General features: G+C 37.7%; 1 protein-coding gene across 4 annotated transcripts in view; it reads right to left on the minus strand.

Annotated features, from left to right (window-relative positions):
* Positions 1–12,232, minus strand: part of LOC148649162 (sodium-driven chloride bicarbonate exchanger-like) — a 74,301-nt gene that overhangs the window by 19,711 nt on the left and 42,358 nt on the right. For all 4 annotated transcript variants that reach the window (XM_088605461.1, XM_088605460.1, XM_088605463.1 and 1 more), the window contains 4 exons: positions 10,641–10,798; positions 9,498–9,585; positions 5,840–5,986; positions 5,497–5,597 (listed from right to left, as the gene is read on the minus strand). In XM_088605461.1, coding sequence (XP_088461587.1) covers positions 5,497–5,597; positions 5,840–5,986; positions 9,498–9,585; positions 10,641–10,798 — 494 coding nt within the window. The remainder of the gene's footprint in view (positions 1–5,496; positions 5,598–5,839; positions 5,987–9,497; positions 9,586–10,640; positions 10,799–12,232) is intronic.

Here is a 12,232-nt window from a genome sequence, read left to right on the forward strand (position 1 = left end):
CTCATTTCATACAATGCCATCCATGAGGGGTTAAATACACCCTGAGAGAAATTAATTTCTGGATAATTCAACGGCTGTGATTTCTGGAATATGTATTATCCCAAATATTTTCAAAAGAAATTGAATCATTTCAATGAATTTGTGCCATTCAAGTACCTGCTCCAGACAGTAACCACTGCTAAGGGTTTATATGAAGCTTGCATTAAAAGACTTTAAAAAAATCACATAAAAAAGTCATGCCTTGGAGTATAGACCCCCAAAGGAATGCCATAGACTCAAACTGCAAAATAAACACATACAGAAAGAATTTGTATTGTAATTGCAAATCCTGGTATGAGTGATTGGTATGACTTTCCTCATTACAAATCTCTTATTAGAATTAAAATTTCTCTGTAACTCCAGGTCAGAACAGAGAAAATGTAACTGCCTTAAGGAGTTTACGATTATGAAAAATAGAAGGATAAGCATGATACGTATGTCTTCTGTCATTTTCTAAGTCATGTTACTGAGCACCAAATCTTATTGAGAATATGAATCCATTTAAGGTTTATACCATGCTGAAAATGTTTGTACCAGACTTTTTTGAGGCCTGTTTAATTGTGTCTGAAGTCTGATGTTGTAAATTTTATTGTTAAAAAGATCCATGAAAATGTCACTACTAAAGTGAGCTGGTACTGTTGGTATTGTAAGTGGCAAGTAGAGCTCATATTTTAGATTTTGTGTAGTTGCTAGCGTTGAACTGTGTGTTGGATGCACATGAATTGAAGGAATGGGCAAACATAGCTGATGCGGATCCACAGAGTCAGCATATTAAGATGTTTATAATTAGAGGCAATTTGTTTAAATAACTAGGTATGGATACTGATGTGCAAGAGAGGTGGAAAGGCTGTTTCCTTAAGCCAGCACTATAAAATGTTTTATTTTCAGTGAGATGCTGCCATTTCATAGTGGGTTTCTAACACTGTGTATAGTTCCATCCACACAGTGCCTTTACTTCCATCCATTTCTAATCTCTTTATCCAGTACAGAGGATTTGGAGCCTATCCCAGTAAGCGACGGACACAAGGCAGAATACACCCTGGACATAGCGCCAGTCCATCACAGGACAGACAGACACAAACACACACACACCAGGGCCAGTTTAAATCTAACCTCAGAACCTTTCTTTTCAGAAGACTTAGTGTCTGTATCTGCTTCATTTTCTAATTTTGGTAGCACCTCTAACTGCTTGTCTTTCTTATATGCATTTACTTTGTAATCTGTGGTCCTTTTATCTGTTTTTACATCTACTGTATTGCTTTGAGATGCCACCTTTAATGGTGATATATCAAATAAAGTTTTTTATTATTGTTATAGGGAAACATGATCAGATTTTCCCTGGTTCAGAAAAAAAGATCTAAAGTATACTAGTTTGTCACTCTTCTCATTCCCTTTGCTAAATGACTTTTCATACTAATCTGATCAATCTAACTGCCAGTTTTCTGTGCTTTCTCTATCCTGCTAGATTTGCAATTATTCTGAAAATTTTCATCTTGAAATAACTCATTTCTAAATACCTTTTTCACTGTTAACATCTTGCAGCAACTCTGCGACAAAATATACACTCTGACAGTTCATCCTGCTACCAACATTAAATAAAACAAATCTTAAGATCTTAAGAGTTTTTATGTCCGTTGCAGTTCTTTTGCAACATGAATATAATTATATCGTTATTAATTTCTTGAGATACGCGATTCCATATTATATTCCCTTTTAATCAAATTCTAAAAGTATGCTTGTTGACTCCGGTATCGCGTTAGTTAAAGACTTCGATGCTTAAAATGTTTAGGGAGAAATGGAATACTGGTGTGTATGTTTTCTTTAAAGTACCGAGACCAGCCATATACTGTATGTTTAAGTTCCAAAATTAATATCTTTTATGGACTTCACACGCGTTGCAGTATGCTCCTATTCTTTTTATGCTCAGGCACTAAGATCTCCCTTCTGCTTTGTGTAAGGATGGTATCAAAAGCAATCTTAAGTGGTGAGAAAGCTGTGCTCAATGTATTTAAGGGACTAAAAAGTAAAAGGAGATGCTTCATATTGCTTGACTAATTTTAAAAACTAAGTTATAAATGCAGACGCTCCCTCGGTGCGCTGCTCTGGTGCGCCGGCTCTTACACAGTGCCTGTCTGCCGTAAGCGTTACAATATACATACCCAACACTGCTTGTACCCATCTGTCATGCAAATAAAACACCTTGAATTGAATTGAATTGAGGGGAGAGGGGGGGAATACTAAAGCCAATACTGGCTCAATACCCTCAATGGGCTTTGACGTGCTAATGCATTGGTTTAACAGTCCGGGTGTGGCAGGCTTCCAATGTCAACTCGACTCGATTGGAAGACAATGAACGTATTTTAGCCCTAAATGAATTAATAGCAAACATGGTTTACATAAAATACATTTTTCCAAGAAAGTTTATAATAATACGATCTATAGTTGAAATCTGAGCCTACTTTAAAAATAAAGGAAAAGCATTTTCAGAGAGCAATCACGCTGTGTTTATGTAGAAAAAGCGATTAGGTTTATGAGCAATCTAATTACCTATTCGCTTAAAACGCTATATAAAATAACGTTTATTTAGAGATGAATGATCAGTGTCGCAGTTTAAATAATTTTTGTAGGAGGGCTTGGACAGATTCCAAGTGCATTTTTGCAATTTACGTTGCATTGTCCAATGTTCTGTTGTAATACAGGCTAGAATACAGTTACAGTAGTCTAAGCTTTATCAGCCTATTTAAAATAATTTTTTTGAATCCCCGGCGGGACACACTCCATAGGAATCAGCGCTTTTATACAGTATATCGCCTTTAAACACATATATTTAAACATGCGTTTACGATTTCAATCAAAACGCGATTCAAATCAATATAAATGTATATTTTGTAACGCATAGTTGACTATTCATTGTTATTAAAAAGACTTAAATTTGATCATGTCGTGATATTTAGAAATATAAATTTGTTTGGTGCGAGTGAGGTTTTATTTAATCTCTGACCAAGGGAAACGTTTCATTTTTTCAAAGAAATGTTTGTTAAAAAATAAAGTCATAGTTCCATGGGATTCAATCACAGACCATGTGACATGGGAGTCAGGAAACTAACACACAGCGCCACCGGATTTAATAACGCAATAAAAACACTATAAAATAATGTGACTAGGCACAGAAAAAGTTTACAGCACAGTACAATAATAAATGCTGACCATGACTTTAGAAGCATAAATTACCTTACACTCAATTTAAACACAAGCTGTCTTTCTGTATGAACCTCTAAGCTGGTTCATACAGAAAATGTAGAAATGCATTAGCCTGATTATGATTAAAAAACACATAATTAAACACGCGTTTGCGATTTAAATCAGAACACGATTTAAATCAATATAAATGTTTATATTGTAACGCATACTGTCCAGCCTCCATTTCTCTATAAAAATGTACTCTGTTGCACACACACACACAATAGAAGCAGGAACCGCTGTCAGAAGGGAAGATATGTTCAAAATATCGCAAATATCGATCATGTTGCGATATTTTGAAATATAAAAGTCAATTGATTGTCCATAATATCGCTATTCTATTTTTTCGAAGAAATGTTTGTTAAAAGAAAAGTCCAGCACCCGCTGGATTCGAACACACAACCTGCCAGTTGGTAGTCACGCACCTAGACCAGTAGGCTACAAGACAACTCGCATGAACAGGGAGGCGAAACAGCCCTACACAGCCCTGTCGCAGTACACGAATATAATCATACCGTTATTAAATTCTTGAGATACGCTATTCCATATTATATTCCCTTTTAATCAAATTCTAAAAGTATGCTTGTTGACTCCGGTATCACGTTAGTTAAAGACTTCGAAGCTTAAAATGTTTAGGGAGAAATGGAATACTGGTGTGTATTTTTTTCTTTAAAGTACCAAGACCAGCTATATACTGTATGTTTATGTTCCAAAATTAATATCGTTTATGGCCTTCACACGCGTTACAGTATGCTCCTATTCTTTTTATGCTCAGCTACTAAGATTTCCCTTCAGTGGTAAAATTCAATATCTACAACGGGCACAGTAAAGACGTTTACAGTAAGTCTTTCTACGACAGACCAACGGACCACGAGTGCCCCTGTCGGTCAACCAATCACGCACCGCGGTACCCCGCGTCATCTTACGTCATGATACGCGACACCGCAGCCAATTACCTGCGGTACGTGTCTGTACCGCTCACTTTGAATGGCTGCATCTGTAAGAAGTCTTCATTTAATTACCATTTAAAATTAACATTTTATATTCTTTATATTATTTTAAGAGCAAGACATTCTCATTCACCGTTTCAATTCAATTTAAAACATGAAACTACGTGGAATTAGACGTATTATTCCTTGAACTGTACTCTTTCCTTTTTAGTCTTAAAGACATAAACAGCTCAGTCCAATTAACTAGAACTAATGGCTGCAGAAGTGGCCATCCAGTCTCATCCTTGTTCACCAGCACATCATCAGTTTCTGACGCTTGGAACGCTTCTTTGACTACTTAAGTAGGAGACTAGTACAGTTAAGTACTTAACTAGAGATCATTGGAAATGGAAATGTGTATACCCTACAGATTTCAAGGATCACAGATGGCCAATTCAGTCTATTATTAAATCAATTCCTTTAGTAATTTGATCAAAACATGTTCCAAGGAGTTTTCAAATTGATTCAAGGGTAACATACAAGACCTGCTGGACTGAGGCTGCCCCAGAGTAGGGTTGGACTCCACTCACTATTGCTTTATAGTGAGTTCTAATTCTCTAGCCTTACCAGAATATCAAGCTTTTTGTGTCCTCGGCTCCCATTGACTTATTCTAATTTTACCCTTCCCGCTTCCACTTCGTATTGACTTCTTTAATTTTATCCTCTGTATCTATTTCGTTTCTAAAGCAGTGAGTATTTCATTGTCCTTTCCCTCGCCCAGGCTACACAATTTGTGCCTTCCTCCAGTTTCTCCAATTGTGTAGTGCCTTTTACCTTTCTCACTTTTCTCCCCCCTTCCCTCTGGTAAGCGTTATAGGAGTATAAAGGGATAAAAATCTCCAGATTCAGAGACAGTTTCTTCCCGCACGATGTCAGATTACTGAACCCTATCCCGACCACTAACTAAACTCACATTACTACTCCTACATTAATATTCACACTGATGTGTTTTTTTTCTCTTCTCACACTGCTTGTCTGACTCGGTTTTTTTAAGTTGTATGTTATGTAACTTGTTGTTGCTGCTGCTGCTATTCTGTGTTTATGTTTCAGTGAGTCTTTAACATCTTTGTATCGGAGCACACACTTGTGCTGCATATGACATAACAGTTTCCTGCAAAGGGGAACGCAGATAAAAATAATTCAGGATAAGGAGTTCAGGGAAGGCAAAGTGCACTTCTAACTACGGAATCAACTGACCAAAGGGAAGATACTTTCAATTGTCACCCACCTTCCACTGCGCTGTAGCTCAGGACCTCCGTGACCCCCATGTTCCTCAGGTTCCCCAAGTGCAGCTGTGCCATTAGGCACTGCAGGCATCTTACGTTTCTCCTGTTTTACAAAATACATTATTGTGGGTTCTGTATCTATGGTTACAGGAGTACTCTAAAAGCTGTACTAGTGTGTGCTAAATTGCTGAGATTTGTTTTTATTTCTTCTCCATGGAAGTATATGTACTTGTGTCTTCAAGTGGGTTAGGGGTGGTGATATCCATGACCAGACTGAAATTCACAAACAAGGCTGGTTTATATGATTGGTGCAGAGCAGTGTGGGTACAATCAAATCAGTAATACCTGAGAGGGCACGTTTTTTGGTGGCTCAATTCTGATGGACGGATCCCACTCCCCAGGAGGCAGCACTGTCACTTGGTCAAGAAATTCGTCGATACCAGCAACCAAGTCATTACGATCTTTTGCTTTGTAAGCCACGTCGTGGAAAATCTGAGATTCAGAAGAACAAAAAAAAAACAATGCATATTGTTGGTTTCAATGAATGTTCTTACACTTCTTATATTAATTAATTACTATGCTGGGAACTGACAGAACAAAATTCCTTAAAGTATAAATAAAATGAACAAGTAAAGGTTGGTTCCATGCTGAAAAGAGAAGAAAAGAAACACAACGTCTCGGTTGTGGAGCCTTCTTCGGGTGTCAATAAATACAATGAGAAGAGCAAAAATCCAGCTTAACATTTTACATTCTAAAAAAAAGTCTTTAAAATTAATAACTGAGAACTTTGAATAATTATGAAAATCAATCATTTCAGTGTGTACTGTATATTCACAGACCAGTCAGCGGGACGCAAATATGTCGATAAGCGGAACACAGAACAGAACAGAAATGGTTAAGTGGCGAGTACATTTGGACAATGAAGGAAGCTCAACTGGCTTTGTCCCCAGAAAGCTGAAGTTTCAATGCTTTGTTTTGCCCTGTCTTATAATTGGGCCCCATTGCCTCAGCTATGTGTGAACACACCGTCTGTTCATCGCTTCAAATTCAACACTGAGACTGTCCGTAAGAAGCACATGTCTGAACACTGTCTGTTCTATTGTTTTGCAGTCCTACCAGTCTTGCTCATATTAAGTATGTTTGTTTAACCCCATCTTCACACTGGCAGCATATCAAGGCTGCAGATTTGGATATTTGCTCAAATTATTGTGTTATGTTAAATTATATAATTATAATCAAGGAACAAGCGTCTGCTGTGCAGCATTTCTCAAGAAATGAATACAAAAGTGCCTTTCAACATTTTCTTGAGATCTTTCAAAGGATGAGCGATGATGCCACACATCTGTGCACAGTGTACCAAGATTTGCTGCATGCAGAAGTTCTGTGTTTACTCACTGTAGATCAAAAATCAAATCCAAGATCAGCATCATAGATTTGTAAAAACAATTATGATGTTCCCAAAAACTAAGTGCACAGTATTTACTCAAGCACGGCAAATACTGAATACTGTGAAATCTTTAAAATCTATGGAAAATGCCTTTACCTTCAATGAGTCCTTTGCTCAAAAACAATACACAGAGGGAGCCTAACACAATATGACTTGAATGAAGTTCCAAATTTACAATTTAATGTACTTGTATTTGTGCTGCTTTCTGAGGCAAGATTTACTTTCCATAAGTATGCTTTACTACTGTACATATCACATTAGTGGGCATCAGTTTTTGACTTGTTTTACAGTTTTGCCTTGCTCTCATGGAGTTTAAAAACAAACGTTTTTAAAGGGATAAAAGCAATCAAGGTCTCCCTCATCGTTGCTGCTCTAACTCATAATTCTCCATAACATCACTTCCTGAAAAACTGTGAGGACCACAGTCCCCCTCTCTGTTGCTCATAACATCTTTCTCCATCTCTCCTTCACCTCATTTCCACTTTTGCAGTTCCCCCTTGGTTAACTCCTCTCTCCTCCGTATAATCATCCTCATCCTATGGCCAGGCAGTTGGCACTCAGCTAAGTGGGTTAAGCCAAAGTTTCTTATCCCCAACTCCTCAAGAAACATTCCTAAATGCATTTTCTTTATCGCATGATGTTATTTCTTGTGAAGAAATCTTAAATTGCATTGCAAATACATTTGAAGACCTTCTTGAGTAGCTTCATTGAAACTTGACAACTCCAAAACAATCATATCAAGCTCACATGTATTTTTTATGATGAGCTGTAAACAGAATTTCATAACATTGTAGCGGCAATGCTTGTTAATTAGACAGAATTAAGTGTTGCGGTGCTTTCCCAAATGAGGCCCCATCTCTCTCATCATCTCTGTGGTGCAGCCACAGAGAAGCTTTTCATGCAGGCTGATTTAAAGATGTTTTCTTTTGATAAGGGACAGCTCCCAAAGGGGGATGCACTTAGCTAAGCCTGGCTATCATGATCAATGGTCATCCATTGACGCCTATCTGTCTAAGGAGTGCCAGATGGACATCTGGACTGCATTCCTAAGTGTCAGGAGTAAGTGACTCATATCTCACCTTGATCAACCTATCAGGGACTAGTAGGGCCGAGTAACCCACGTGGGACTCTGATGCCCATGGAACTTTCAGCCAATGAATGAGCTGAAGTTCCTCCAGGTAAAAACAGGCAACACAGAGCTCCAGGAGAATTCTGTGGACTTTTCTAAAGGGAATTCAAAGGAGAATTCCAGGACAGGACGGCCCAGGAGCAGAAGGCTCCCAAGGGCAGGACATTCTCGCAGCGCGCCTCCTGACCATCCTGAGACTCAGCCCGGACAACCACGGAACGGCCAGTGTGTCCGAGTGCCAGAACTTTCCTTTGTTCTAAGAGTCTAGAGCGGAGGTTGCCAGAGAGTAACCCGAGGATCCACCCGAAGTTAGCATCAGCAGCAAGCCTCGTGAACAGGTCAGAACTGTGGACAGCTGAATCAGTATTCAGAACTAGCGCTTCATCAGGAACGAACCGGTCCTCTTCCTGACCTGCTGGGACCCACAGTCACCTTTTCTCCTGTGCACAAACTTTGCTAGTTAAAGCCAACACTAACTAGCCGGTCAGTGAGCATCAGCAGCACACCGTCGCAAGCCGCACAGCACAGCCTGGCACGGAGCCAGAGAGCCTGCAGGAGATCTGAATCCCCAGAAATTGGATGAGTATTCAACTTCAATGCATTACAGCTTGAGAATTCAATTGTTATCCCAACCAGTTGATATCAATTTAATTCCCAAGAGTTATGTACTTGTTTTGAGTATCCAATGTAGAAGTTATAACCAAGTTCATTTATGAAACGGTCTAAATGAATGATATACCGAACGTATGTCCTCTTGATATATGTAACTCTTCGTAACTGATTGAATATATACCTTTTGTATTCTGATAACCCTCTCGATAAGATCTGTTAGGTTTATATGCATATTTTATGTATTAATAATTGTATCCTCGTGTATTAGTACCCGTGTGTGTGCGTTGTTTGAGTTATATCGCATGGTTGGATTCTAAGGCCATCAAAAGAATCATTTTGTGATTTACGGCTACAATTAATAATTGTCCCCGTAAATGCCCAAACCCTACAGAACTGGTGCCTTCAGAGAGCACACTACAACATTTTCTAACAATTAAAAAACATCAATTATAAAAATGCCACAGAAATACAAACATTAACACTTATGCATAAAACGTGGGTAATTAGTATTATTTAGTATTTACTTTCTTAAATTTCATGTGAAAGAAATGCTTTCTTTAGAAACATCAATCGGATGTCCCCCTTTAACAAGGTTAGTAGTCTCATGCAGGCTAATGTAATGTAACCCGCCTTTCAACCTTTGGAGAAGCAAATACAAAGCTCTCCTCTGTTCAAGACTGTTCAAATGGAAGAGAATGAGCTTTTGTTATTGAGGGAGGACAAGCAGTGATAAGGAATATCTGAGGACTTCCTGCAAAACGCCTCACACAAGCAAAGATTTTCACATTAATGTTTTCTGATGAAGGTGCGCTTACCTCATCTGTCATTAGAGTTGCAATTGATCTGCCAATCTCATGGTACTGTTGAAGCTTCCCAAGGGGCCCCAAAAGGATAAACAGGAATCTGAAACAGGCCAGAGAGTAAGGAAGGAACGTATAAAAATGTGTTACTTTCTAGAATGCTTATTATAGAATCTGGCACCTTCATTGCAGCTTGTATTTTGTTTTACTATAACCTAATGAAGTTTACTTATTCAGCCCTCTCCTACACTTTCGTAGGATTACAAATTTAAACAACTACACAAATTGACAGACAGAATAAAAAGATGAGTTCTTCACAAGCCACCACAGACTCTTAAATTTATCAATTTAATATTTCTCCTGTACGTCCTAGTGATGGACAATGCCTAAGGCCTGTCTTTACTGCAGGGCATTTCACTTTTGTGATCAGTTACATTGCTGAACGCTAAGGAACCTTGTTGAGTAGGTAATAAACTGAGCATGTTGTTAAATTGCTACTAGTATTTGTGTTGTGCTGTGAAAAACAACAGCCCCAGTTAAAAATATAAGAATAGTTCTTTATGCATTATGTGCTTTCCATGCTTGGCTTCTCTGTTTACATACTTTGATAACCTACTATATAAAGGTATCATTGCAAACACAAATGTTCTGACAACTAATTCCTATACTATAAATAAATGTGTATAGGAATCAGCAGTGTAGCCTGAGCACGTGGGCATTGTAACTACTAGAATGAAATGTAATATTGTTAGTGGTGTTACTGGACCAAGAGGTGGTGCTCTTTCCTCTAGACCGGAATTTTCAGATCAATATTCCAGTGTAGTTACTGGGAATGCTGTGTTGTAGAAGGTGCTGTCCTTCAGATGAGACATTAAACTAAACTCCTGATTATGTGGTCATTAAAGATCTCATGATAATGTCTGTGTCATGGATATGTTATCCTTAAATTTGCAAGGAGTAATTTCTCAGTTCACTACCTGATGAAATTCTAGCATCAATTAGCTACAACCAAATGGGCAAAACAGACCACCTATTTTTTTTAAGTATGTTTCGTTTGTGAGTGGGTGTAAGTTTTCAATGAATAAGTCTCACGTACAAAAACGGAGTGCATTATTCTTTAACAGAGGAGCACCAGCAATCCAGAAAATCAGAGCTCACCTGGTTGGGATTGGGACTTCAGCCAGGCCTGATAGCAGAACTGCAGGTGACAGGCGTACAAAGGCCACCACAGGCCGATCAAGAAATTCCAGTTCACCAACCAAAATATTAGAAGCTTCTGCTCCGGGTGGAATCTTTTTCATAAAGTGCAGGTCCACCTAATTGTACAGAAATGGAACAAATATTACTGTCACCTTTTCACAAAAGCCAATGCTGAACCTTCCTAGAACAGTGGGGAGATTACAATCAGAGTAATCAAATGTAAGTCTCACAACCAGAATTCAACCAGAATTGTGTTGCTTAAAGCACAACCTCAGTTCTATACAATATACAATATATACTCATTCCATTGGCAGGATTGAAACTATGCAATTTCAGGAATTTCACATATGTCTTCAATACAATAAACCTTTGGTTTAACAGTTCACTTTACCAGACTTTGGACTGAAATCTACCAAAGTGGAATTTTGTAAAATCAGAAAGACTGAACTTTCCCCGCAATAATGAAAAAAATCACAACCAATAAAACAAGGTAAAAATTAAGATTACATAAGTGTAAATTTCAGGAATAGGAACAGGAATCAATAGAGTCCTATAGGGGTAGAACAATCGGTGTAGGTGTGGTTGTTTTGTTGCTTTAGAGAATTTTATACAGTATATTTTTCCAACATATGAAATTAAGGGCTTTTGTATATTTATGAGAAAAAAGGAACAGGAACAATTTTCATTTACGTTGTTGATTGCAATTGGAAAAAAAATGTCAAAAGATATTTTGACTATATTGTATCGTAAATTTATCTGCATTTTATTATTTTATTATAGTGTGTTTGTGGGCTGAAAATATGCCCAATTTGTGATTCATTGAACATATCTTCTGCTCTATTAGTCCGAGGGTCTGCTGAAATACATAATGTATCTCCGATATGCTTAAAAGGTCACTGGTGTAAATACACTTTACAGATTTAAACATATCCAGAAAAGAACGCTCAGAAATCTCCAACACTGGTCCTAGATAGCCTGATCCAGCAGATTTTATAGATCACCATTAAATCTCCAGTTTTTAAAGCTATAGAACAATTCCATCATCATCAATTAAACACATGACTTGATAAAATCAACAATTTAAAGGATTGAAATGAAGTACTCTTAAGCTCTCAAGTACCAGATATATTTGAACTGAACAGATTACTTGCTTTATTCATCAATCGTTTACAGATGCTCACCATCTTTAAAAAAACAGGTGAGCTGTAAGAGTGACTGGAATCGAACTTTCAGGATCTGGGATTAGAGAACCCATCTTAAAATTAAATGTGGATTTCAACAAGAAAATCCTTTACATTATTAATCCTTCATTGATGGGGAATTGAGGCCAGGCCTTCAAATTAAACGTCAAGAGAGTAAAGTGGGAATAAAATTATACCAAAAAATATGATTAGGCGATGTGTTTGGGAAACATGAAAACACTATACAATATGGAGAAGTGCTGAGTGCACAATATCTAACAATATTATAATGGTTTACTATGATCTTTTTAAAATATGCATCTCCTCAAGGAAACACATCCTAGACTGCAGCTCCCTTATCTGATTTGT

This window comes from Lepisosteus platostomus, chromosome 14, assembly GCF_059453375.1.
Source record: "Lepisosteus platostomus isolate fLepPlt1 chromosome 14, fLepPlt1.hap1, whole genome shotgun sequence".
Classification (NCBI taxonomy): Eukaryota; Metazoa; Chordata; class Actinopteri; order Semionotiformes; family Lepisosteidae; genus Lepisosteus; species Lepisosteus platostomus.